General features: G+C 43.2%; 1 protein-coding gene across 7 annotated transcripts in view; it reads left to right on the top strand.

Moving 5' to 3' along the window:
• FGD3 (FYVE, RhoGEF and PH domain containing 3) overlaps positions 1–27,597 on the top strand; it is a 111,238-nt gene that overhangs the window by 60,281 nt on the left and 23,360 nt on the right. For all 7 annotated transcript variants that reach the window (XM_054837789.1, XM_054837787.1, XM_054837788.1 and 4 more), the window contains exons 2-9: positions 548–718; positions 6,234–6,402; positions 7,500–8,097; positions 16,030–16,119; positions 17,324–17,460; positions 19,187–19,343; positions 23,325–23,463; positions 24,299–24,357. In XM_054837789.1, coding sequence (XP_054693764.1) covers positions 548–718; positions 6,234–6,402; positions 7,500–8,097; positions 16,030–16,119; positions 17,324–17,460; positions 19,187–19,343; positions 23,325–23,463; positions 24,299–24,357 — 1,520 coding nt within the window. The remainder of the gene's footprint in view (positions 1–547; positions 719–6,233; positions 6,403–7,499; positions 8,098–16,029; positions 16,120–17,323; positions 17,461–19,186; positions 19,344–23,324; positions 23,464–24,298; positions 24,358–27,597) is intronic.

The following is a 27,597-nucleotide window of genomic DNA, read 5'->3' as shown; positions in this document are numbered from 1 at the left end:
GGATCATATCTAATGGCATCTCCTAGACTGGAGCCTTTTGAAGGAATGTTAATATTTTATGTAAGGAGGAGTAATAAATAGCGGCAAAGTGCAGCTTGAATGATTAAATGTCCTGAAGGAACGGCGCTTGTACCATTCCCCCCCACCCTGGGACACATTTCTAATTTGCCGTAACTTAGGTGTATTTTACCAAATAACATGATGATGCACGTTGGGGCACTTGTATTTCTGTTTGGAGAAATCCTTTTGAAATGGTTTTTATCTTTTATATATACTCTTTTATTTTGGGTGTCCATAGTAAAGAAGTAATTAATTACAGATGGGAATACTGAAATTCTGTCTGTCTTATCAGCCAGCTAGTTTGACATGATTATTAAGGCTGGATGTATTGGTTGTAATAACGGGTGAGCGAATCGCTCGCCCCTCTTCTACCCCTCCCTTTCCTCAGGAACTTGGATGAGTGATACGCTTCTAGAAGTAGCACAAATTTTCTTCAGGATTAATAGAATGAAATAAATACTGACTTTTCCTCTCCTCTTCCCCTCAGGTTGCCCTTGTTCTCCTTTTCAAATCAAATGTCACATTGACTCAAATCCAGCGTTGGAAGCATGTGGGGAACTGCAGCACATCAGCCCGGCGCAATGTATCCATCAAACTGGAAGGAAGCCCAAAACCAAAACTCCACTGGCCAAAATGCATCCTCTGCAGAAACCCCAAGGCAAGTGGCTTTGTCCTCCTCACGATTGTACGAGCTTCTATCACACGTGAAGTGTAATACTTCTAAATGAATTGTTTTAATTTTAGGTCACAGAAAAATAGTTAATTTTATGTTCTAAGGTTCAAGTACAGCTGGTAGGGCTTTATTATCTTCATTTTTTCTAATGTTAGATAATGTCTTAGGGAAGCCGTCAAGAAGAAATTGTTTCAGGAATAATAAATTACTGAACTTGTCCATCTGTATTTCCTGTACTGTTGATACACCTCATGCAGCTGTGAAGTGTAAGTTTAATTTAGCAATATTGTTTTCATTCTTCATTTTTTTTTAAAGTATTTAGGTAAGAATAGCTTATTGTTTAAACCTGGTCTGTTTTCCATTTATTGTAAGAACTATGCAAAGCAACAGGAAATGCCTAAATGGAACAAATGTATTTAAAAAATGAGAACTAGAAGCTAAACCAGTCTTATGCAAGGGTAGCACGTGGGCTGTGGTAATGAGTCCATAGTCAAACAGGTGGCAATCCCAAAGTCTGGTAGAAGAGAAGCCAGGAAGAAGCATGTTCCAGCCAGCCTCAAGGCAGGTTGTCTGGTCTCCCCAGGCTTTTCTTCCCCAAAACTTCTGAATGCTAAAAAAAAGACTGCAGTAAATTTCTTGAAAGAGGATAAATTGGTTTTGTGTTTCTCCATCAGTGCAATTACATGTAGTCTCTCTTTGTAATGTCAATTTGTCAAGTGCTCCCACTGCCACCACCTCCTGCTTTGTAGAATTAGTTAAAATATTGTATATAATGGGTGCTTGCCTTAAGGTAGTTGCGGATGCAGAAAGCTTATAGATTGAGAGGCATTTGGAACAAGGAAGGGCGAGCCCAAAGATTATAATTTCATAAACCAAGATTTTTTTAAGAAGCATGTCCATGTGATAGACAGTCATTGGCATGTAAGAAAAAGAGAAAAGATATTTCGGTCACCATTGGGGTGTGTTGTACAAACTGAGCCTCTTTACCACCACCACCACCACCCACCCCCATTCAAGTGCCTATACGAAAGCAATTTTCTGATATGCATTCAGCCTTAAACACCTACAAAGAAAGCATTGTATTTTTTGGTTCTGGAAGTAGATCTTAAATGTTAAATCAGTACACTACTTCATGCTTGAAACCTCTCAGAGGTCTGTGTGTTTATGGAGCTTTCACCTTGAGGTCTCCGTTGTCCAGGTTTACTTAGTGGGTGTTCCACAAATGTTGTTAACACTAACAGTAAAAAGGGACAGCAGAAGTGTCTGTTCAGTAAGACATGGAATGAATTCAGCTGGCGTAGATCCTTTGCTGTTGTACTGATTGCACTGATTTCCAATTACTGAGGACATAGCCTGGGTTTTTTATATGTAAGTATTTTAGAAAAGTTGGAGGGAACCTACTTAGCTTGATTCAAATCATGCTGAAAAGTTATCCAAGTAGATTAGTACAATCTATTTCCATCACTGAGATAGGTACTCTGCTTCTTTCTGCTGCTCGCACGCATCCAAGCTCTCTCTCCCATTACAGCTTAGAACCAAAGAAGTCCGTGTATCTTACTGGCTGGTTAATGCTCTGAAAAGGATGGAAATTTGTTAGTGAGCTGAAACGAACACCCACAGATAAAATGCTTTCTTAACTAGTTAGTCTTGCTAATACTTTTTTTGACACAACCCAGTTCGCTGGGCTTCTTGATGTCACTGTAAAAATAGTCCAAGAAGAAACAGGAGCCCCAATCTTCTTGAAAGACACTTCTTTGTCACAAATTTTAAATAATGGTTTTATTATTTCACTTCTTTGTAATAAAATTACTTTTTAAAAAGTATCTGCCATTAGCTTACATATGGCAGTAGAGATCAATACGTACAATACTTTGCAAGGAAGGGAAGGTGGTACAATTTTTTTTTCTCTTCACTTTTATTGACTTTGTAAATTTGAAGCAGCTTTTCTCCTTTGTATAGTTCATTGATCTCCTGTTACCATATGGGTTGTATACCCGGTAAAGAAAGGAAAACATTTTGTGCTTCTCCAGGAAAATGAAATCATCAAAATAATAACAATAATAATTTTAAAAGTTGTTTTTATTAAATTGACTGTATTCCTGTTGACATTTTTCCTGTAAACCATCCTTGCTTCCTCTTGGTGGCCGTGTCCAAAAAAAGTAGTTGTGACAGTGTGGTGCATTTCCTTGCAGCAGACATAAACCTTTCCTCAGTTTTTTCGTGGTATTTTTATGCAAGAACCTTTCTTCCAAGGGCTTTCTCCCTAGAGCAACACGGGTGCCTCGTTAAGGCCTGTTTCTGGTCGATTTGTTGGGTGGGACGTGCTGGCATCACCACCTGCGACTCTAGGAGCAGCTCTCCACCCCCACCCAAGGCTGCGCTGTTGGGTCATTTATTCTTTTTCTGAGCGTATTCACTTCCCAGTGTAATCTTCATAATCCTATAACCCTTCATAATCTGCTTCATTGTGTATTTTTTTAGGTCTCTTCTTGTCAAGGGACTTGCACTGAAGTAAGTAAATCTGCAGGTGCAACTCACACCACTTGAATTTCTCTCCGTTAGGTCCTCCCAGCTGGGATGAGTGATGGGAATGCCCCCACCCAGTCACTAACAAGTGTGTTGCCTGTTTGCATTGCTGTAGAGGAGGCACTTGTGGGAGAAATTCATGGCTGGGGGGCTGAAGTAGTGCAAAGGCTGAGATGTTCGTTGTGCAGTGAGGGAAGGGTCCTTGCTTCCTGCTGTTCTACAGACCCAGGGCCAAGCCTGGACTGTACTTTCTCCCACATATTTAACCTCACCTTTTTTTTTTCTTTTCTTCTGTCCTGCTGCTTCTCGTTATTTCACTTGCTCCTTCTGCAATGAAGATTTTGTGTCTTGGAATCTGCCTCCTCCAAATAGTCGTGGGCTGCTATAGAAACCCTTCAGCAGGAGGAGGACCGGGGAAATGCCATTCTTTTCTCCACCAGTTTACTTTTCTGTGCACAGGATGGCACTGGAAGCGGCATCCAAGGTCATACCGCTTTGTGGCTGGGACCTGGAGCGAGATGATAGCAGCATTGGTTCCTGTGTGGGTCAGGACTCGTGGAAGGTGGCTTCAGAGCATGGGCAGGAGTTCTGCCTGGGCTTCCACTTTGGGTCCTGGATGCCTACCTAAAAGCAGCACCTCCTTTTTTTCCAGGGCTGACTGTTCATTTAGTACTGATGATGGTGGCGCACATACAGATGAGCTCATCTAGTGGTGTTTGGGTTTAGTGTGCAGATCTTTGATTCACTCTTTTGAGAAGTCTAAAATGGTTTTGAGTTTAAAAGTCTGCTTTGTGATATGTAGTGCTGCTTCCTTGTAAATTCTGAATGTAGGCTTTTTGTGTCAGCTCTAGAGTAGACAACTTGTGTGGTTTAAATTTTGCTTTGTAAGTAGTGCTTGATAAGGTCAGTGGCTTTGCCTCTGTGCTGATGCCTACATTTCTCAAAATTATTTCAGTAAATAAAGATTCAGAACTAACAAAAGTGTTTTCCTCCTTCCTCGTTGTCCAGTGCAGAGTGTGTTCTCTCAGGTGATTGAGGTGGAGCACACTGACGGGAGGATGTAGAAGGTTTGCATGGTGAGCAGTGACCCCACTGCTGGTAGTGTAACCGCTTTAGCAGTGAACTTCAGCGTTGAGTGTTGTGGACCAGTCTGAAGGTGTGCAGGGCCTGACAGTGGATGGGGGGGTAGGTTCTCACCTGTCCGTCACCTTCCGTAAAGAGCGTAGAGTTGCCTTTTCTGGCTAGGTGAGCCAGATGGCTGCGTGGATAGTGGGGGGTTTTTTTAGGTTGTTTTCTTTTTTTTTTTTTTACAAGGAGAAATGTGGCTGGGCGCTCACTGGTCACGTGGTGTGCAAGTGAAAACCTGGTAAACAAAACATCGAGCTCCACCACCCAATGTATATGCAAGATGATTTTCTTTTCCTGCTTACCTGTTATTCTGGTGTAAGATAGCTTTTGTGGTGTTTTCAAAATTGAACCATAACACCTTTATTTTAAGACAGGAATTCCAGATGGTTTTGGAGACTGGGCAAATCAATCCTTTTATAGGAAGTGTCCCATTAAAGCTCAAATCCTTAGAAGATTTGATTTTATTCTTTGGTGCTGAAATAAGCTTGGTAATGTAGGTAGCTTAAAAGCTGACCTATACTCAGAGCTCAGAAGCTCTTCAACAGCCTTCATGGCTGACCTCAGGCAACGACCGTCCGTAGCAGCTCCCCATCCGCCGGAGCAGGGAGGACGTCCGGGTGGCGTGGAGCTCGGAACAGGGGCAGAGCCTTCGGCGGGTTAGGGACAATAGGAATTGGCTTTTTGGGTGCATATGCCTCTGTTTAGCCCCCCTAAAGAAAGTAACCCTGAAATTACATTCAGAACAGTTGCTAATTGAAGTGCCATTACAATGTTAATCACATTATGCTGATGTGCCATATGGACCATTTAAAAATTGGAAATGCTTGAAATAAATTGTTCTTGAAAATGTTGTTTAACAAAACACGTATTTAGAGTTTCCTCATTTAATATGTTAACTCTTTGGATAGTCTGGACCGAGGGGACACTTGGCAGCGCCGCTCCAGCTAGCATCTGCTGTGGGAGTAATTGCGCAGTCGGTTTTCCTACCTCTGGTGTCAGGTCTGCCTATGTGAGGTTGCTTTCACCGTATGAAATGGTAACAGCACGTGAACCCGTTGCCATGGGTTACTGCTTCTGTATTTCCAAACCCGTTTACTCTGCAATCAATGTAAGGTCTGAATAATTTTTTAAAAATTACATTGCATTTTTTTAAAAAATATTGTATTAAACTTTGTACCTTTGCCTCCTAGTGCATCCTTAAGCAGAACATATACGTTCTTACAGCATCTGTTTTATTTATATCGTATATAGCTCAGCGTAGAACCAAAAGAGGAAGGAAATTTATGAAGACTACACCACAGAAGAGATGGGGGGAGGGAGAATGGAAGGAAGAAAAGCTATTATGTTCTGCCTGTGGCAGTTTTGACCAAGCAAACACAAGGCACTGAAATCCATGGCGGGATTGTTTTTTGGTGGTTTGTTTTGGATTTTTCCCCCCCTTTTTTCCCACTATGGGAGATGGAACAGAGTGCCTGAGTTTTGAAAAGTCATGGGAGGGGAAGCTCGTTAGTGTGATTGAGATGGTGAGCACATTTGCAAAAACTACGTGTGAGCTGTGCATCCTGTTTGGTAACAAGGAAGCGGTAAAAGTTCTGCAAGCAGCTCGGTTCGTTAACACGTCTGATACGGCTGTAGAAATACAAAATAGAAGCTCGTCATTTTTCTTTAGCGTACAGCAGCTTGCATTGGTGTAAGAAATACTTTGGGACTGGAGCTGGGCACTTTGGAAAGGATGGTGAAAGAATGGCTACCCCTCGGTCTGCATTGAGCACTTGGATTTTGTTCCCAGTTTAGGATAAAGAAGATGGAGATTTATCCTCCTGTTTTTTCCCCTCTCTTTTATTAGTACCTCCTAAGCCTGTCCATCTCAAACCTGGGCAGGAAAGAATTCCTCCTGCACCTTCTCGGCCTTTGCCAGCTGATCCCAAGTCATCGAGGAGCTTAGCACCTGGAGAGGAAGAAATACCAGTATCAACAGGAGTCAACACACTCATTGAGAAATTTGAAAGTATTAGGTAAATATGGCTTTGTGAGATCTGCTCTTATCTCCCTTTTCTGCATTTTTAACTTAGAATGTAACAATAGAAAACAATTGTAATTTTCATGTAGAAACTCCTCTCTGGATGTTTTCTACTGGAAGTGCAAACTTGACTGACTACACAATGATTCTTTTTTCTTTTTTTTTTTTTTTAATAAAAGCATGTATTTCAGCAACTTTTAGTTTGTAACATACAGTTGTTCTTAAGGAGCTTGATACCTGCTGAATTTGGTAAGTGTTCTACCAGAAACAAGTAGCCCAGAGTCTGCTTTTAGTAAATTGACTTGATGTCAGGATTGGGTTTTGCATTATAGGAACTTGATTATTGTGATATAAAAGACAGAAAACTCAATTATATACTGTTAGCTTGCTTCTTGGAGGCAGGGGAGAGTGAAATCACAATGTACAGTGAAACAACATCATGAAGAACAGCATTTCCTCTGAAACTCTGTATAACAGACATTAAATAGGATAATGTATTTGTGTTTTGCTGTAAAACCAGCTCATTTTACAAGCACGTGAAAACTCTCTCTGAAGGCCAAAATCTGCCTGATGGCACTAAGAGTTTTTTTTCTAAAGAGGGAGATGGAGACAGAGACACCATACTGTGCCTTGGAGCATGTTATCACCTGGGTGAATCTGGTAGGGTGTCTTTTGCAAAGAAAAAGTAGTACCTGCTTATGCTTCAAAAACATCCTCTCTCTGGCAGAAAATACCTTACCCCAAAGGCTTTGTTCTGTTGAAGAATGTGAGTTCCTGTTTAAATGATCCCACAACCAAATGCTTCTTTTAAAAGATGATTCCTCCCTCCCCAAACCTTCAAACCAAACTGTTCTTCAAGGCAACATGGGGAGTATTAAAGGCCCGGGATTCTAGTGGGGCCATGTCAGTAAAACTTATGGCTAGGGGCGGTGTGTTTTTATCGGAAATTGTTGGTGAATATTATTACGGCACTGTGCGCGCACTGCCTCCTCGGATTGTAAGGGGGGGTGCAAGAAATGCAACTTGAATCAAATGATTTGAAACCTCTGAGTGTTAATATGAATGACTGTGGTGCTTTCTCTTCACCTGCAGGCAACCTGTACATATTCTTCAAAGAAACCAGCTAAATTTAGCTCTTAAGATGGAACCTGGCCTGGACTCATCCAAACAACTGAGCTCATGTGACTGCGATGTGGTGGCTTCCAGCAGCTCTTCCACAAATGAAAAGAGTGAACCGGATGAAAATGAGCCAGACGTACCGTGCAGCGTGGATCTATCTAACACAGACATAATGAAAATTAAAGAGCTAAGCATAGGCGATAACAAAAGCCATGAAGACTGTACTGCTGTGACTGTGAGCAAAGAGCCCTCTGGAGAGCTTGGCAATAAAGACTCGACTGCAGAACTGAGCAGTAATGGTAAAATTCCCAACAGAGACAGTGGCATCGACAGTCCTTCTTGTAGCGTGGCAGGGGAAACCTTCCCCAGCGAAGACGGTGCAGAGCAAAAGAAGCCCAGCGTGGCTGGGAACCCAGGGGAGATGGAACCTGACAAAAAGGGCACCAAACCTTCCTCTGCGGAGCAGAAGAGAGACTCCACGCAGGATGAAGACAGTGACATTGATGAAGGAAGTAGCGAGGAACAAGAGACAGCAGAAGTGCCAAAGTTAGAATATTTGGATGTAAACAAGGTAAGGTAGTTTGTTCGTTACTATTAAGTGCTTTGAAACCAGTTCCTGGCTCTGGTCAGAGATCCCTTGCATCACTTTCATACGTTGTTTGGGTTTTTTGTTTGGTTGGTTTTACGTCAAAGGATCACGACAGTCATTATGATTTCCTGCTTGATGCAGGTCATAACTTATTCTTGACCTAGGTAGTATCTTTTAGAAGGTTCCCAGTCTCGATTTAAAAGATTTCATAGAAAAGAATCCATCATAGCCAGAGGTAAGTTGTTAAAATGTAAGTGCTTTTGTAGGCAAAGACTTGCACCTTGTGTTTCTTGTTTGGATTTGTCTAGGTTCAGCTTCTAGTTGTTAGATCATGTTGTCTTCAGTGGGGCTCCATGATGTACAGGGGCTAATGGGATAGTGCATCTTGCAGGGTCAGGGCCTTGCATCCTAGAAGGACATGCTTGATGAAAATCTCTTCTAAAAGTAATTTTTTTTTTCTTTTTACACAAAGCCTGTGCTTCTATTGGTGTGACTACTTTTGAATGCAAAGAAGTTGTTTTGAGGGTAGTTTATATCAAAGTTTATCAGGGAGTGTAGTGACAGGACCAAGGGGTAATGGGTTTAAGCTGCAGGAGGGGAGATGGAGATGAGATGTGAGGCAGAAATTCTTCCCTGTGAGGGAACTGGTGAGGCCCTGGCACAGGTTGCCCAGAGAAGCTGTGGCTGCCCCTGGCTCCCTGGCAGTGTTCAAGGCCAGGTTGGATGGGGCTTTGGGCAACCTGGGTTAGTGGAGGGTGTCCCTGCCCATGGCAGGGGGTGGAATGAGATGGGCTTTAAGGTCCCTTCCCACCCAAACCAGTCTGGGATTCTGAATTACTCTTCAGGAAACTGTAGGTAGCTAGAAGAGATTTTCCTTGAATCCGGAGTAATGCAGTCCAGGCTGTTGTGTATTTGCTGCAGCTGTATCAGATTAATGACAGATTCCTTTGATTATCTGTTTATCAAGACAGTTATTTTTAGAAATAGCGATGATAGAATGGGTTAGATTTTTCCAGAAAAAGAGAACAGAAGATGCTTTGAGCAAAATGTCTGCAAAATATTCCTCTTATTCTTTGGTGGGGTTTTTTATTTGTGCTTGGGGATGTTTTGGGCTTTTTTCTTTTTTCTCCCTCAGCCATCATGACAGTAAAGTTAATATACTGGATTTTTTTGTTTTTTTAACAAATATGATGAGCACAAGCAACTAATGAACTGTAGCTAGTGAACCGTAGCATTCGCACCTCAGTTTGTGCAAATCAAGTAGTTCTGTTGAAATCACCAAATATATCCTGATCTGTGTACGTCAAGAGGTTGTCCCTTGGGCAATGTGGCAGTTAAAACTCATTCAGTAGCTTCTGGGCCAAACTGGCCAGTGACTATTGAAGAGCGATGAAAATTGCCATGTGGGTGTGTGGTGCGCAAGAAGTTCTGGCTCTCAGAGCTGACAAGTACAGTTTGAGGGTGCGACGAATGCTCTGCAGTGTTCCCTTTTCTCCCGAGAACAGAAGACAGCCTGATGAGGCAAATGTACCTACAGGAAGGTATGAAAAAGCCCCAGGCATTCTCTCGTGAGTGCGTTGCTTTGTGCTGCCCTTCTTCCTGCTGCTTTACCTCAAGCTCGGCCTGGCGTGACTGGACTCACCTTCCGTGAGTTCATGCCGTCCAGATGCTGCCTTTGCACCTGGGGACGCTCCCGCACCTCATTGCCGTGCTGCTCCTTCAGCAAGTTCGGTGAATGTCAACCTGCTGGGCACTGGAGCAAGGTCAGTCAGAGGGAGGGGGAAGGGACCCAGCAGGGTAGGAGGCAGCGGGGGCTGACTGGACCAGGTCTGTTTGGCCAAACCCACCTGCTGTCTGTGGGTGGGGAGGGGGCAATCTCCTTCTGCAGTCCCACCTGGCAGCCGCTGTGGATTCAGGAGGAACCCGTCGGCCTGTCCCACCTCCTTGCGAGCTGGGGAGGACGCCCTTGCCTTGGCGCTGCGTACGTCAGACACGACCACCTGGGCGCGGAGGGCTGTGGTGCACATGGCCTGGGGCTTGCACAGGGGTAGATCTGTGGCGGTGTGAGCCGGGGGTCCTGCAGGGCTGCGCTGCCCGAGGACCTCTGTCTTTTATCTTGCGTGCAAGAACTTAACAGGGGGGTCGGCAGAAATCACCTCAGTGATGCCGACTCCAGTTAACGTCTGTCTGTTAGCACAGCATCTAATGCATCCGTTGGCATGTGATATCTCTTCAGCAGTCTGCAGGTGAAAGCTTGTTTACACCTCCGACGGGCAGCATCACCATCACGGCGCGAGGCTCCTCGCCTGCTGCTGTTGGTTTTCCTTCATCCATGTGTTTATACATACGCACGCACCCTGCGAAATACTTTCATTATTTTAGATTCATAATATATATGTACGTGCATGTATGCAACTGAAATATTATTTAAAAGATTGTTTATTAGTTGCAACATGCCAGCAAGAAAATAATGCATTAAATTAAAAAATCTTTAATCTGGTAATGAAATTTATGTAGTGTCAAACCAACTGTGGCAAAACCAACCAGAAGGCTTTACCGTATGGTTAAGAGGTGCTTTACTGACAAATACCAATGTTTTGTAAGACATCAGAATTTTGATGGCTGGTTTTTTATGTCTTGTTCCTTAGCTTAAGTATCCATGTAGTATGAAATAATGCTGATATAACATAGAGTTATGAGGTCATACGTATCTGCAGCATGCTTGGTGAATTTAAAAAAGAAGTCTCTAGAGGAAGGGGGTTTTGTTTGTGCTACTCTTCTTCAGGAAGCACATTTGTGTGATGCATTTGGAGTTGATTTTGCCTTCAGAAAGGTGTTTTTGATGCTGATTACACTACCTTAGCTTGTTTTTGCAGCCATGTGGAGGGGGAAGGCTTAGAGATTCACCGCCTCCTCTGTGGTGTAAGGCTTGTGCCCTCTTCTGGGGATGCGGCGTGCGAAGCCAGTTTGCGTGTTAGGTGCCTGCATCAGCCTCCCACTCTCCCCTTCAATTCTGCTGCAGATTTGGGGCAGCGTGGACTATGGGTTAGGGTAAAGGGCCATGACTTCCAGCAAGGACAGTCAGCGCCATTCGAAGTTGACTTGTGCAGTGGTTATTCTCAGGCTGGAAGTTCACATCACCCTTGACGAAACAGGTGATTTGCCAGAAAACAAGGTACCTGCCCCGCTGGGAGGAGGAGAGGAGAGTTCGGTCAGCAGCAGCTGGCATGAGAGCTGGGGAGACCCCAGCTCCTCCAGAAAGCTTTGTCTCGGGAGCCAGTGTCTTTTTCGTGCTTCCCCCTTCCTACCCCTAGTACCAGGCTTTGCAGCTGCATGACGGAGGTAACCAGCACTCTCATTAAGTACACAAGATTCCAGAAAGCTTTGTTAGAGTTGGAGGAGGATGCATAAGAAGTACAGCTGCAGAATGGTTTAATGATGGCTGAGTAACTCCTAGGATATCAAGTTAAGTGAAGCTCATGAATAAACATAACTAGGAAAAAAAAAATCAGGTTTGATTTTTTCTTCTCTAATTTTCTACTTCAAACATCTCTCCGTCCACCACCCGAGCTTTCACACATCCCATGGCTGGTGAAGTAACGTGGCCTGATATATGACTCGTATTGTTTTATTTAGTCTAGGTTTTGCTCTGCAGTGTGATGAGCCTTACTTGGGGAGTCTGCAGCACAGTCTAACAGGTCTTGCTGTTAGCACACAATTATTGGAATATGTTTTAAAATCTTAAGAGTGACTTACTGGGATTTCCAGTTATCTTTTATCGAAATGAAAATGAATAAGAGGAGCTTATTAGTTTCGATAATGTCTCAGAAAATGTCAGGAGCTCCAAGAACTGAAGCACGTTAGCCTTGATGGTTACAAAAAAAAAAAAAAATGACATGAGTGAGACCAAGAGCTGTCGTGCTGTGTAGTCGTATACCTGAGGCTTCTGCTGACTGCCTGGGAGCAATGGAGTAATGCTTCTGAGATGGCTGACACTTCTTCATAACTTTCTATTTAGATAGTTTTCACTAAGAGTAATATGTGCTCATTAGCAATCACCAAAAAATGCCTTTCTCCATCTGTTCTGCTTCCTGCTGGGTAAAATAGTAATAATGAAGTCCCACATGGGCCTTATGCAGTCACTGAGACATGCTTCCATTCTGCCTGTACATAGCTGGAATTTCACTTCTGATTTCATTGTACAGTTTGTGTTGGAAAATTTAGCCTGCAGTCCTGCAAGTCAGACCTTTGGGTAAGATTATCTCCAGCTATAGTCTGAAAAAAATTTGCATAGGTCAATGTTTTAATCATAATGCTGGTTAAGAAAAATGAGATATGTTCTCATCATCTTTTTTTTTTTTTTTTAAATCCCCTGAGGAAAATGAGATCGCAATACAATGAAGAAGACGACGAAGCATAGAATAACTTTTCTTTATTGTTTTCAGCATTTTTGAGTAGGAATTTGTCTATAATCTTTCTGGGACCTTCTGCATTCTTTGTAGGGGTGACTGGTGGGATTTTAAAGCATAACCATATATGATTTTAACCTAAGCCATATCCCAGCACCTTTCTGACAAGATTTGCTGAAAGCCTCCTGTGATAGCGATGCTAACTGAATATGGTTGCGCACAACCAGTTTTATGAAAAACAGTTGCTGCAGGGTATTGCCCAAGTTTTCTCGTATCAAGCCTTTGGTTTTTTCTTTAAATTTTCATTTCAAATTTACTTTTCGTGGTAGCAAGCTCAGTCTCTGCATGCGTGAATCGGTGGCCCAGGCATGCTGGGCAGGTGAGTGTGTGCACAGGAAGCGGTGATGCGCTTGCGGCTGCTCACTTGCACAAACCGGCTCAGCCTGTGCCATTCCCCGGGTTGTATCTGCGATTGGGGTATTTGCAGTGCGGATGTATTCCCGCCACAGATGTGAGTCTAACCTTTATGAGAAGCTGGTTCTGTTTCAGGCTGGTGTTTCCTTTTTTCTTTAAAATGTTTTATGGACAGTTACCGCTGGAAATGAATTTTTGAACCTTCCGCAAAGAAGTGAAAGAGCATCGTGTGACTGCTGCTTTGAGCGCTGGAGTGAGCTTCCTGCGTCGTGAAGTCAACACCTACTGCTTCCCTTTTCTCATCTTTATTGACACCTCGCTAGCTAAACCGTTCTAACAGGACTCTGCGGTAGATGTACAAATGTAACATATGGCTGTGGAGGACAGTCATAACACGCTGTGGCCATGCCGGGCAGTCAGGCAGCAAGCGCATGGGGCAAAGCAGGAGTGAAATCTATTTACAGGAATCAAACAGCCTTAAATCTGCGTAGGGTGGAAGGTTACAAAGACTTTACATTTCTCTGTCTTTTATACACCTTGTAAATGGCATGTTGTTTTTCCAGGGCTTCATTAGTACGCTTAAATATGCTTTACTGGTATGACTTAAAAACTTAAACTGTTAACTAAAGAATATCATCTACACTTGAGTTTGCAAATTTGTTTGACTTTTCCTTTAGAAACAGACCATGAAGTATGTCGTTCACAGTGAACCGAATTATGGCTCAGGCTTTGTTAAAGCTGTCCTGCCGTGGCACAAAAAAGGTTAGAAGAATGGGACTGCCTCACCTTTAATTAATCTACTATTTAATTTAAAACATTATGTCCATTGAAAGGCAAATGTGTTGCAAATTAGTCTGAAAAACATGCCTATCTGCCCCTAGCAGAGACAGCAACTGCAGATAAGAGTCGCTCTTTAAAACTGAGCTCAAGCTGAGAGTCTGTTCAGCCGTTGTTTGGTATTTAAGCAGATGTCAGCAAGTTTTTTGGAAATATAAACTGAGTTGCAGATGGTGAAGGTCAGGAGGTTAAAAAGTGCCTGTGCTATGTAAGGATTTACTTCTGAGAACAAATGTATTTGGTTAGAAATCATTATTTTTCAAATTCTGACTTGAAGCAAATCAAAGGATGCTGTTGGCGGCCGGTGTGCCAACCTGATTGTGTCAGTGCCTTTCATTCAGGTGCTCTTCTGCACCCAGCAAAACTGGCAAATAAATTCTTTGTCAGCGAGAGATCCTCGTAGTTATGGAATGGCCAGCAATGCATTTCATTATAAGCTGTAATACATTGTATTCGCTTATAACAAGATCAAAGCTTTGTTGTGCTGTGATTATTTTTTTTCTTTTCCCCTAAATATTAATATATATCACATGAATGAATGGAGTAGGATGTTGCATAGAGTAGTAGAATAGCTTATAAGAGTATTTGAGTTTTCTTGAAATAATTTGCGTAGCAGGGTAGACAGAGTATATGTCAAAGCTTTGTTCGTGGCATGGTTGCCCATCCACAGGTTTGTGCCTAGAAAGAAAGGGATTGCTTTGAAGGAAGACTGATGTTGTTTCGAGTCCAGAAAAGCTGTTCACCTTCCTTCAGTTGATACTTCTGTCAGGGAACTGTGAGTACTTCATGCTGAGTGGTGCCTCCTTTCATGTAGGACAGCTGCGGGTCTGGTTTGTTTGAATTCATGGCTAGCTTTGGAAAGTCTTTGAGGTCTTTGCATTGCAGTTGGCCTAAATGTGGGGGGGGTATTTAAATTTTTCTTGTCAACTTTGTTTAGAAACAAAACAAGATGTTGTTAAGCTTAAAGAGAGCATTTAATTGATGTTTTCTAACAATCTGGTGGTGGCCAACAGGGTTATGTCTAGAAATGCCTGCCACAAATGCGAGCGAGCACATGTAGACAGACGTGGGATAGAAAGCACTGTTGCTGGTGAGGCGCCCAGGTGCTTCCTGCACTGGAAGCAGCCCTGCATGTTTAGAATTCAGCCGGACTTTATGGATTTGTCCGGTCCTTTTGTGAACCTACGTGGAGGTTTACCGTCAGCAGTGACATGTTGCCCAAGAAAGCGGCTGTTGGTCTTGAAGGAGCCCCTCAGTAATTGTATTTGATGCTCTTTAGTTTTCCCATGGAAGAAACAGTGACTAGTTGCGCCCAGTTGATGCTCTCTGTTCTGTTAATCATTTATACATCTCTCTCTACTTCATCGCAGTTGTCTTTTTTTCTCCAGATGCAGCCCAGTAAAATTTCCCTACATTTGATCATCCCTGTGCCCCTTTTGGATGTTTGTGTTCCCAAACACAAACCAGCCAGCCCTCGGTTCTGGACCCTAGTTTGGGTTTGGTTATATGTAAGCTTGGCGTTTAAAGTCTAGATCCTTAAAGAGGTGTCTAGAGTTTGTCAGAAAGCTAAAGACTGTATCCTAATAATTCAAGTATTTTTGAGCACTTAGAGAGCAAAGAGTCTATGTAGCTTTTGGCTAAACTGTGAATAAAGTCAATGTTTCATAAGTGCATTCAAGTTTTTTAATTAGTCTTTTCTCATTTTATTTTTTTAAATGACCTTAATGAAAGACTTCACTGAGTTACATTGCAGAACATTCTTTCCAGGGAATTGGCCGGTGTTTAAAGCTGCGCAAAAGTCTTAGAAATATGCCGTAGAGAGTAATGCTGCACTGGCCAGGGAGAGAAATCTGTGGCCAAACAGGTCTGGTTTCTAGTTTTCTTTTTAGTCACAGGACCTGAATCTGAAAAGGAGAACAGTTGATTGAGAGTCTGGTGCCTTAGTTACAAATAGACTAGACCTGTTTCCAGATTTGGAGGATGTTTCTGGTTCTTTACAGAAAACCATGATGAACTAAAGCGATGTCGTGACCAGCCAATGACTACATGACTAATTGTTCTTTCAGCAAATAGCTTTAAAAATGTCTCTGGAGCAAACCGATCCTTTGATGAGGGATGCAGAGCAGATTTTGAAATGTGTTAACCTCCTTCACTTCAAGCTTCTCTGCTGGCAGGGAATTTGGCTCACTGAGAAAATGGAGGAGAGGGGTTTGTAGGTGCAGATGAATTGTGTTATCTGTAACTTTTTTTTCAGTGTACAGAGCCCCAAAAGCTATTCAACATCGCAAATGAACTGCTCCATACGGAAGAAGCATATGTTAAAAGACTCCATCTGTTGGACCAGGTAATCCAATTCTGAATAAACTCTGCGTTCTTTTCTGTGAGCAGCGAAGACGTCTCCCGTTCATCCCCTAACATATAGCCCAGTAGTGTGAAAGTGCTGTTTATAGGTGGGAGAGGGAGTTTGCTTGCCAGGCTGCATACCGTGGGCCCCAGGGGTGAGCTTTTGGCAAGTGGGTTCCCCGAGCTGGAATCTGAGGATTAGGATGTCGGAAAGAGGAATGGGAAAGCAGCAGCCCAAGATACAGACGCCATCAGCATTCGGTTCCTCCCTGAGCGTTGGTGGAGAGGAAATCACGGGGATGCTGAAGGCACTGAGAAATGATGAAATCTGTGATTGCTCTGTAGTGTGCAAGAGGTTTGACTTTTACTAAAATCAGGCCATGTGGGTCAGCCCCATGCTCACAGCAAATATTTTTTTTTTTTAACCCACTGTGTTTCGTAATTGTCCATCATGTTTACGCATGGGGATAAATTAAAACTGGTGTCAGGAACTTTCTTCCACATACACACTGAGGTGAGTCTACACGGTTCAGACATTTCTATAATTATCTCAAAGAAAAAACCTTATGAATGTGCAGGAAAGAAGTAAAAATGAGGATGAGTCACATTGCTAACTAAGTGCTTTTTAAAAATGGGGAAGGGGGGAAGAAAATAAAATTGTCACCTTGCTAGAAATCTTGGTAGAAGCTGTAACTTGCAGAGCCCTCTGCCCTCCGACTCTAGGAGCTCTATGGAAGACTTTCCAATGTTTGCTTTGGATGAATAAAGACTTAGAAATCTAGGGAGCGTCTTTCCCTTTTGTTCAGTACAGTGTAATTTTTCCCACAGAGAAACAAAATAATCACATGGTTTATTTTGCTTCACGTAAATAGGAGTAAGTGCTCTTCAGGGACTGGTTGTTCTTTGCAACTTGCACTCCCAAATACAAGATCTCTGATCTTCTCAGTAGTTTCAGTCTTTTTCGACTTACCCCCTCAGATTTTTCTAATTTACATGTATGGCCCGTAGTCATAAATCTAACCCTAACTGACAGTGGGGTTACATTTTGTGAACCTCCTGAAAGACCCCAAAGACTGACTACTGGAAGTCAAAAATGGTAGCTCTGTTCTAAGGCAGTCAGCTTTGTAATATTGCATCTAGACCCAGTGTGTCTGGGATTGTTTTTTTGTAAATATATGGCGGTACTGTCTTGTTGTCTCATGCAGGTTTTTTGCACTAAGTTGTCAGAAGCAGGTATTTCGTCTGAAGTGATAACGGGCATCTTTTCAAATATTTCTTCCATCTATTGTTTCCATGGACAATTTCTTCTTCCTGAGCTGAAAACAAGAATTACACAAGAATGGTGGGTAACAGTCATTACAATTATTTTAAAAATATGTTTTCAAGAAGCTATAGCAACCATAAGGCCTAGTCTAATTCCAGAGTTTTTAATTGTTTAATGCAGTAGTTCACTTGCTATTTCGTACACTAGTATGGAGTCTCTTCAGTGTTTCTGAATACAGGAATAGACCTGAGCACTCAAAATTTCTAGAGTACGTTGTGAGAATTTCTTCAAAATATTGCCAGAGCTGTTTTCTTTACTGTATTTCCACTCTCCTGTTATTGCAGTACTATGAAATTGCGGTACTAGGAAGGAAGGAAATTGCTTATTTTGGCCCCACAGATGAAGTATTTTGGCTCCACTGTGACATATTAAAAACCACAGTTACTGCTCAAAGAAGGAAGATGCATCATCATGTCACAGTGTAGACCTGGCATGCCGTGTTGGAGACTTCATGAGAAACATCCATTTTGTATTTTCGTTAATGAATTTTGTAATGGTTATATAAAACTTAATGTAGTGTTAAAATTAGAGTTACAGCAGCAAAGCAATGGAAAAATCTGGACAGAGAAGATAGATGACTTCATATCTATAAATCTGCTTATGTCTGTTACACGACCACTTCTGGTTTTGAGCAACACAGCTTGCACAAGTTTTTACTTCAGAATGCATTGGCCTTCTGTTCTAGGAGATAATAAATATTACTGGTTACAGTGTATGTGTACTTTAAGAAAACAGATGTGAGTGGTTGGTTTTTTCCAATGAGTAATAATGGTCAAATACCAATTAAAATTTGGCAACTGTAATATGTTGTAGATGAAGCAGAAATGCAGTGCTAGGTAGAAAGGTTAATTGTAAGGCAGATCTAGGAAACTCGATTTGAGATGATGACACGCTGGCTGCAAAGGGTGTCCTGCGGTGGAAGGTGCAGATAGTGCTGACACAGCACCTTTCCAAGCACCCTGGACGATGAAGGCAAGACCAGAGTTCACATCTGCCTTGGCTGAGTCCAGTCTTCACGCAGTTCATCAATGGCCAGGAGGAATAAATGAGTCTCAGGACCTTTGCACCTGACTTGCATTGACAGGAACAGCTTAATAAAAGGGGAGAAAAACTGGGGAGTCTGGAAGTCAGAAGAGGGCAGAAGCTTGTTAAATGGCTAAAGGGGGTCTGGTGCGCTCAGACTGCAAGTCACGAGTTCAGCGGGAGAGAAAAGCTGGGGGACAAATGGCTGGCGCTCTGCCTGGCCATCAATTTGGAGGAGACAAAGATGCGTGGCTACCGCCGGTCCCAGCCTGGCAGGTCTCTCGTGTGTCTTGGCCCCCTGGGAACACCCAGCTGAGCTGAGTGATCTCTTTGCATTAAAACCTCTTCAGATGTTTGGCTATGGTGGAAAGATGATTTTTAAAAAGTAAGAGTTTCCCACACGATTTTCTGCTCGCCAGCAGAGATACCTAGATGTTTCTTTAACAAGGCATAGTCAGTTTGAATCTGATCCTCACTTGAGAGAGTGACTGGGGGGGCAGAAATATCTTCCTTTGTATGTCTAGATTAATGTTTAAGGTTTCATCTAGGGTACCATATAGTTCACTTTAAACTCAACTTAGCCTGAAATATCTTGATTGCATGTGTGTGTAAGTGCTTGTGCATGTGGGAGACAACTGTGAAAGTCTTACAGTTGTGTTTTCTCTCTGAAGATAGTATTGAATTCCAGAGATTTCAGTACTTACCTGCCTCTTTCCCGTAGGAATGTCAACCCACGGCTAGGAGATATCCTACAGAAACTTGCTCCTTTTCTGAAGATGTATGGAGAATATGTAAAGAACTTCGACAGGGCAATGGACATGGTGAACACGTGTATGCAAAGGTCCTCTCCGTTCAAAGACGTTGTTCAGAACATACAGGTATGTTGTTAATTGGCATAATGTGGCTTGGAAAGCCTCATTTATTTGTGTGAGTTTATTGTTTTTCCAGTGCATGACACACAGTGTTTAGCTGCAAGATAATAGTGCTCTAATACTAAAAATATACAATTTTAGCAGCAGTCCTTCTCTTTTGCTGTGTGACACAGATTTTTCACATAGGTAGCTTTTTCTCCACTCGCATATTTAAGAGGAGTATCAGAAGTCACAGAATGAAACTTCGTCATTGGCCCAGCAATTTTGACTGCAAACGTGTCCATATATAAACTCCTTTTAATTTCTCCTCGTTATGAATTTTAATTGCTTTTTAATAAATTTTTATTCTGAGGTGGGCGCATTTGAGTTTGGGCGCATCACTGGCAGCATCTGCTGTTGGTCTGATTTTTCTGAGGCTCACGAAGTGGCACGCAGCTCCTGGGGATCACAGCTCTGCAGGAGGGTGCTTAGCACGGATTTTCATGTGTTTTCTCTTAATTATACAAAAAGTTGCATGGGGAGGGGGGGGAAGAGCTCTGCTTCTGCTGAGGTATCCGTAAAACCTCTCTGCCCCCCCCCCGGGCCCTGGGCCAGCTGAGGGGATGCAGCAGGCTCCAGCACGCTTGCGAGCATCCCTCCACAGCGGTGCTGGAAGTGCTGAGGGAGCAGATGCCGTCCTTTGGGAGGGGAGGGCTGGCAGGGAGAGGGTTAAGCTGGGGAGGGAGCACAGCTGCCTGCCCTAAATGGGAGGATTGTGGCTGGGCCAGCTGTTGGGATCAAGTAATCCCCAGCAAGCTGGGAGAGGAGAGGCCCTGCACGGAGGGTCAGGGCTGCCGGCCCGTGACTCAGACAGAAGCTGGGGGAGCAGGAGCTGGGGAAGGTCCTCTGCTCCCAGGCTCTCATTCCTCAGGGCCTTTTCTTAACCTTCTCTGTCTGAGCGCAGCCTGCTCTCACCCAGGTTCTGCACAGCAAGCGCTGTAAAAGAAAGCGCACAGGCATTTTGCTGTCTTCGGTTTGTGCCAAGCCGCTGACATGGCTTTCCGAGGTGAAAATCAGTTTGTGACTGTTTTCCCTACAGCACAGCCATCTGCCCGCCCTAAGATTCATCTGTCTCTTCTCACCACCAAGCTACCAACACAAACAATTTGTGTTAGCTGTCAGTCTGCAGCTGTCTGAGACCATGAGTATTTCTGCTGTTGCTTGAGCAACACTTTGACGGGCAGTGTGACGCAGCAATGCATATAGGAGATGCAGTTCTGAAGCCTACTGATGACAGGACTTCACTGTAGGTTATTTTAGCGGCAACATCACAGCACCTTTTGCTTCTGTCGATGACCATAGCTGCAGGAGGCAAAGATTTGACCCAGAACGCTCCGTCCACTCATCTGACCTCTCTCTCTGTGCTAGCAAAAGGCACAGTTACTTTTCAAAATATCAGCTGAAGTCTGTTGTGATCTTGCAGTTACACACTGTCCACCGAGGCTGTTAATAGAATAGTTATACAGCTTAAGGCAGTAACAATTACTAATTATGCTAAACTAGGGAAAACAGAAAACAAAAATCACATGGTACTTATAAGTGAATGGCTGTGACTTACCAAGTTTACTTTAGCTGACCTTGAAGATAAACCTACTTTCTATTTGGTTCACATCCACCTACTGTGACCAAAACTTGAGAAGCTGGTGAGTTTCTTAGGACTTTCCTTTTGTCAGCTTTCTGCTTATGCCATCACATATGTACTTTTTACATATTTCTGTGTTATGGATTGTCACATCAATTAAACACAGAATAAGTAAAGTCATTTGAATTGCAGTGTAAACTCTGTAAACTTTTAAAAATTGCATAGCATTAAACTTTCCCTATTTGGAACAGTTTATTTTGTCACTGCTGACTTTTTAGAGAGGATACACTTGGCATGTGAATACAACTGACGTGAGCCTTGAAGTGACTTCCTCCTCTGCTTCCCTAGTGCTGTTCAGTGTTAAGGTTCATCCTATGGCAGGAATAAAAAGACAACAGGGAAGGTTATAGTCAGTGGATTTGGGAATATAAACCAAGTGCTAATAGGCAGTGGTGCAGTTCTGTGTCCCTTTTAGTTCTTGCAGAATCTCTGATTCTTTCCATCCCAGTTGTATTTTCTGTAAAACTCTGAGAGACAATAAATTCACTTCATCTCCTATAAACAGTAATATTGTTCACTCTGTTACACTGAGACAAGATATTTTTAAAAGTTTATGTCTTTGAATTTTGGAAGGATGGCTGATATTTTTCTATCAGACATGCATCTCATTATCTCCAGGCTTTGCTTTGAGAATTGAGCAAGGCAGCAGTGTATCGTGGGCTGTAATGCTTATAGAAAAATTGCAAATACCTGAAACAAGCGCCTTTCTCTGAGAAAAGCATACTAAAATTAATGGAGTTGTCGAGGGGTTGCTTACACCAGAACAGACCAAGACGTGATGTAAAAATAACGCTATGAAGAAGAGCGTGTGTGTGTGTGTATATATATATGTGGTTACATACTGGTGTGGGATTCAGGAGTCAGATTACATCGCTAACAGAAACTTCCTGTGTGCTTTAAAACAAATTACTTACTCTTACTGTGTTTCTCATTCCTCCTCCCCTCTTTTAACCAGAAATATCCCTTTGCTTCATAGGGATCCTATGAAAATAAGCACACCACAACACTCAGTACAACTGCACAGCAGTTTGGTGCCTTATCGGGTAATCTTTAGCGTAACCCCCTCAGTCAAGTGAAAAAAGAGAGAATTTGAGGCAGCTCCTTCTTCTGAGGTGGGAAGCAGTGTATCTGCTGCTCATACAGTAAGCTCTAGCAAGCAATATATCCCTGTGGGGTTTCTGATTTTGTATGGACTTTTGGGGGGAAAACGCTGCACAGGGCCATGGATGGGAAGAGCTTTTCTGAGCCTGCGAAGAAGCACACAAAATCTGAAAGATGATGATTGCGTATCTGCAGAAAATGCCAGGCATGGGACGTGAAACCTGTCAGCTGTGATATCTCTGGAGGGCAGGAAGGCTCTGCAGAGGGATCTGGACAGGCTGGATCCATGGGCTGAGGCAACTGCGTGAGGTTCAACACAGCTCAGTGCTGGGTCCTGCACTTGGGTCACACCAACCCCAGGCAACACCACAGGCTTGGGGAAGAGTGGCTGGAAAGCTGCCCGGTGGAAAAGGACCTGGGGGTGTTGGTCAACAGCCGGCTGAACATGAGCCAGCAGTGTGCCCAGGTGGCCAAGAAGGCCAACAGCATCCTGGCTTGGATCAGGAATGGTGTGGCCAGCAGGACCAGGGCAGTGCCAGTCCCCCTGTACTCGGCACTGGTGAGGCCACACCTCGAGTGCTGGGTTCAGCTTTGGGCCCCTCACTCCAAGAAGGACATTGAGGTGCTGGAGCGTGTCCAGAGAAGGGCAACCAAGTGGTGGAGGGTCTGGAGCACCAGTCTGATGAGGAGTGGCTGAGGGAACTGGGGGTGTTTAGTCTGGAGAAGAGGAGGCTGAGGGGAGACCTGATCGCTCTCTACAACTACTTGAAAGGAGGGTGTAGCCAGGTGGGGGTTGGTCTCTTCTCCCAAGTAACAGGCGATAGGACAAGAGGAAATGGCCTCAAGTTGTGCCAGGGGAGGTTTAGACTGGAGATTAGGAGAAATTTCTTCACCCAAAGGGTTATCAATCACTGGAACAGGCTGCCCAGGGAAGTGGTGGAGTCACCATCCCTGGAGGGATTTAAAAGCCGTGTAGATGTGGTGCTCAGGGACATGGTTTAATGGTGGGCTTGGCAGTGCTGGGTTAACGGTTGGACTTGATCTTAGGGGTCTTTTCCAACATAAATGATTCGATGATTCTGTGATAGCTTGAGAAGTTTTACACTCCTCTAACTGACGTGAGTGGTTGTTTTTCATTGCTGTGTAACACCAAAGGCAGGAACAAAACCAAACCCTTCTTATGCTTGTTTTCCTCTCTGTTACAGAAACAGGAGGTGTGTGGAAACCTGACGTTACAGCATCACATGCTTGAACCAGTGCAAAGGATTCCTCGTTATGAGCTTCTCCTAAAGGACTATTTGAAGAAACTTCCAGAAGAGTCTCCAGACAGGAAAGATGCTGAAAGTACATGTAAACTCCTCTCTGTCTAATGAGCACAATAAAGTCTTGGAGAGCTTTTTCTTCACATGTTCAGATACTTTCAACTAGCGTTATAGTAGAAATGGAGATCTGAATTAATCAAAATATTGTCAAACACAGCACAAAGGGATTTTGAATGCTCTTAGAGAAGAAAAGGGTTGATATGGCAGCTCTAGGAATGAAGGGAGCTTTGGCAAATGACAAAATATTGAGGTGTGTAATGGCAGAACATCTGGCGTTTTTATTTAATCCATTGTATGGCCAAGGGCAAATACAGGAGGACATCCTTGCAATAGCCAGACGAAGAAAATAAGTGTGCTCTTACGTGTGTATCCTTCCCTGTGAAGGCAGGTTAACTCTTAACACAGAGGAACAGAAGAAATGGACTTCTGTTGGGTTCTAGGAGTTTGTGATCTTGACCAAAACAAGGTTCATGTTATCGTAAGCACACAAGCCGTGTTTTCCTAAAACACTCTTAAAAACATGCTTGTGAAGACTTAAGCGAGACTTAAGTTAACTTTTAGTAGGTTGATTCCTAGAAGGTGAAGTTTTTTTTTCCTGTGCTTTGGCTTGCCTGGACTTTTGGGAGAGAAAGATTAAACATTTAAGTGCACATGGACCAGCTGAACATGCAGAAGTGATTGTGTATGTAACTGCTTCTAAGTGTTCCTTTTGCTTTATGGAAGGAAAAATACAGTCCTTGCTTTTGCAACAGCAATTTTGCAGGAAAAACACTAAGCAAGGAGGTGAGAAAAAACCCCAAGGTGTTATTAACAGATAAAATCTGGAGAATGCATAACTGTTCCTACCTTTATTGCAGAATCACTGGAGCTCATATCTACGGCAGCAAACCATTCAAATGCAGCCATCCGAAAGATGGTGAGTAGAAATTGTGTAATCTGAGTGAAACGCTTGGCTGAACCAATGGTCCCCCATTGCAATAGGCTCGGTAAAGTAGACTGGGGAGAATTTTCAAATACAGTGAGTCAGGCTTTAAACATCAGTTGGATATCTAGTTCATAGATGATCCTTTTGTGGTTACTGTGGGTTGTTGGGCCTAAATTTCACTTTCCTTGTTCTTAAGAACCCAATGGGTTGAAAAAAAGAGGTCTTCATAAAACTCATTATTTGCTTTTCATTGAAAAATGTTGAAAGTATTCCAATTAGGTCCATTCATAAGGTGTCCTTGCAGGTTTTCACACTAGTTTTTTTAGTCCTACAGGTCTTCACCAGAGTGGAGGTTGTTTTGGTTTGATTTGGGTTCATTTTAAATGCACAGAGTGTGCATTTATTGGGTGTCAGTAGCTTTAGTAAGCTATACTTCTATAGCTGGGCAGTCTGAGACCGTGGAGATTTTGAACATTAGCACGTGTTTTACATACAGAACAGGTCATGCGTTACCATTAAAGTAAATGGACTTTATAGTTACAGATGTTATCCCTTTTGTGCACCCACATGCCTCTGGAGCTTGTATATCTAATAGATCTGAAATGCTGTGTGTCAGGCCGTATTGGGTCTGGCTGAGATGGAGTTAATTTTCCCCAGAGCAGCCCTCGTAGTGCTGTGTGTGGTAGCCAGCAGGAGTAGCCACAACACCGGTGGGCAGTGCCGGCACGCATCTGGGCTGTCTCTCCAACATGCCCCCACCAGCGGGCTGGGGGTGGGCAAGATCTTGGGAGGGGACACAGCCAGGACAGCTGACCCCAGCTGACCCAAGGGATATTCCATACCATACGGCGTCTGCTCAGCAATAAAAGCTGAGAGAAAGGAGGAGGAAGTGGGGCCATTCGTTATTTATGACGTTTGTCTTTTGGAGCAACTGCTATGCGTACTGAAGCCCTGCTTCCTGTGAAGTGGCCAGACGTCGCCTGCTGATGGGAAGTAGAGAATACATCTTTTGTTTTCCTTTGCTTCTGAGCGTAGCGTTTTGCTTTTGCTTTATTAAACTGCCTTTATCTTGACCCGTAAGTTTTGGGGCTTTTTTCCCCCATCTTATTTTCCCCCTGTCCTGCTGCAGAGAGGAGTGACAGAGTGGCTGGGAGGGCACCTGGCCCCCAGCCAGGGCCACCCCCCACAGGCTTGACACTGACCGACCATTTGTGGGTACAGGGTTTAGGTCCCACCTCGTCCCAGACCCTTACTTCCCTCTCCCGGCCGGCGGGGACACAGTGAGAACGCGTTTCCTGTGGCTGCTATGGGGAAGTAGCCAGCTGTTGTCTGTGTATTTTCAGCATGTCTCAGTGAAAACTAGTTTTGAAATCATCTATTTCTGTTTCAGTCTAGCGTGTTCCCTTGGTAAGGATATATTTTGGTGGAAATTTTTCTAGTTTGGGGCCTTGAACAACTCCTCCACAAGTAGCAATTATTTTGCTGGGGACTGTGTCTCCACAGACAGCAGGAACATGAAGCCACCCGCCAGTTGCTTTTTCAGTTGGATGCTTTTTCTGTTAGTATGCAAAAACCTGTTAGAAAAGGCTGCTATAATAATTTTGTACCCCTGTTCATTGCTGATAAGAACCTGATGCCTCTAATGAGGGCTTCTTATTGCATTGAATTCTTCTGTAATTAATAGATCTTGCCTGATCAGACTTGAAGGAAAAATATCCAAGTAAGAGTTTCAGGTTTGACCTCGTGGGTTTCCCGACTTGCACGTCCCAGCAGAAGGGGCAGTGGGTGTGCTGGGGCAGTGGGTGAGGCTGATGGGGAGCAATGCAGCGCAAGAGCCGTGCCGTCCTGCACGCATGCCTCTGCAGAGCCCCCGCGGGATGCACCGAAAGAAAAGCAAGGGCTGTAGCAAAATCTCCAAAAGTTAGTAGAGGTTTGAATTAATTGTTGGTTGCTTCCTCCTGTTGTGGTGTAGTAGAAGAAACAAATCATGCTTCCAAAGCTGACTTTTCCTAGAAGTATGGATGTCCCTCAGGTTTTGGATCTGCTCTTGGTGTTCTAGGTTGTTCTTTGAAGAAAACAGCTTTAAGGAAGACAGTTCACTGTTTGGGGTTTTTTTTTGTTTTAAATTAGTGGGATCTCTTGCTCATCTTCCCATTTGATGGAAAAACTCTACTGCCTTTAGGGGGTTAGGTGATTTGCTTGTTTGGTTTTAGTCCGTACCACCACCACCCTGCCCCATTTTGTTTTGCAAGGTTTATTTTAACACTTTGGTTTTGTTTGGGGTTTTTTGGTGGGGTTTTAGTTGTTCATTTGTTTAATTGTATGTCAGAAGAATTGATTAGGACAGGGACTGGTGCAATGTATATTTGCAGTGAAATTTTTCAAATCAAATAGGGGTAAACAAAGTGTGTAAAGACCTGAAATTCTAGCTGAATCTATAGATAGGTTGAGGTATGATTTAGAGATGTGCTTGGGCATATTTTGGGGTGTAATTGCATAGATCTCTGTCCTCACTTTCTGACCACTTGCTGACAGTGCCATTTGGAGCACGTCAGTTCAGCTTGCAGTTGAAAGCCAAACCTTTCCAAATGCTCTAACTCAGTAGCAAGATTTACACACCTTTCTTATTTTCACTTGTTAAAGCTGCTGCAGTGCTTAGTACAGCAGCTGCAAGTGGGTGAACTAGTTACCTTTATCCATGTGAATACCATCTAGAGGGACTGTAATATTTGGATGGTTTTATGTAAAGTAGAAACAGTGTTTTGCTGAAAAGGAAAACTTCTCAGAAGCTGAGAAACGATCATGCCGTAGCAGAAACCTTAGTCTGAGATGTGAGGTGGAAGTTAAATTCAAACTTGGAGCTGATTTGGTAAGGTACTAGTCTCCAACTTAGCCACTGATTTTACTGGACCTGATGCCATTGCTTCCAAAGATAAATATTTATTGTTGAATAGGAATATCTAAAAATATCAAACAGATTGATCTCAAAATGTCATTAAAATGGTGCAATCCAGGTAAGACCCATGAGTGACTGATGCAGAGCAGGGAAGAGTACTGAAGAGTATGGAACAGGTATTCATTAATTTTTGAAAATGCAAAGCTATAGCAGAAGTGAAAGACTACTTTCTTTCCTCCTTATTTACACTTACCACAAAAATGGTACTATGGGTAATAGTCAAAGTGGAATTTTTTTTTTTATTATTATTTAAATTGCTGTGGGTTTTGTACTTG

Source organism: Grus americana, chromosome 11 (assembly GCF_028858705.1).
Source record: "Grus americana isolate bGruAme1 chromosome 11, bGruAme1.mat, whole genome shotgun sequence".
NCBI lineage: Eukaryota > Metazoa > Chordata > Aves > Gruiformes > Gruidae > Grus > Grus americana.
Note: the sequence above shows the minus strand (reverse complement) of the source record. Positions and strands in the feature narration are given on the sequence as shown.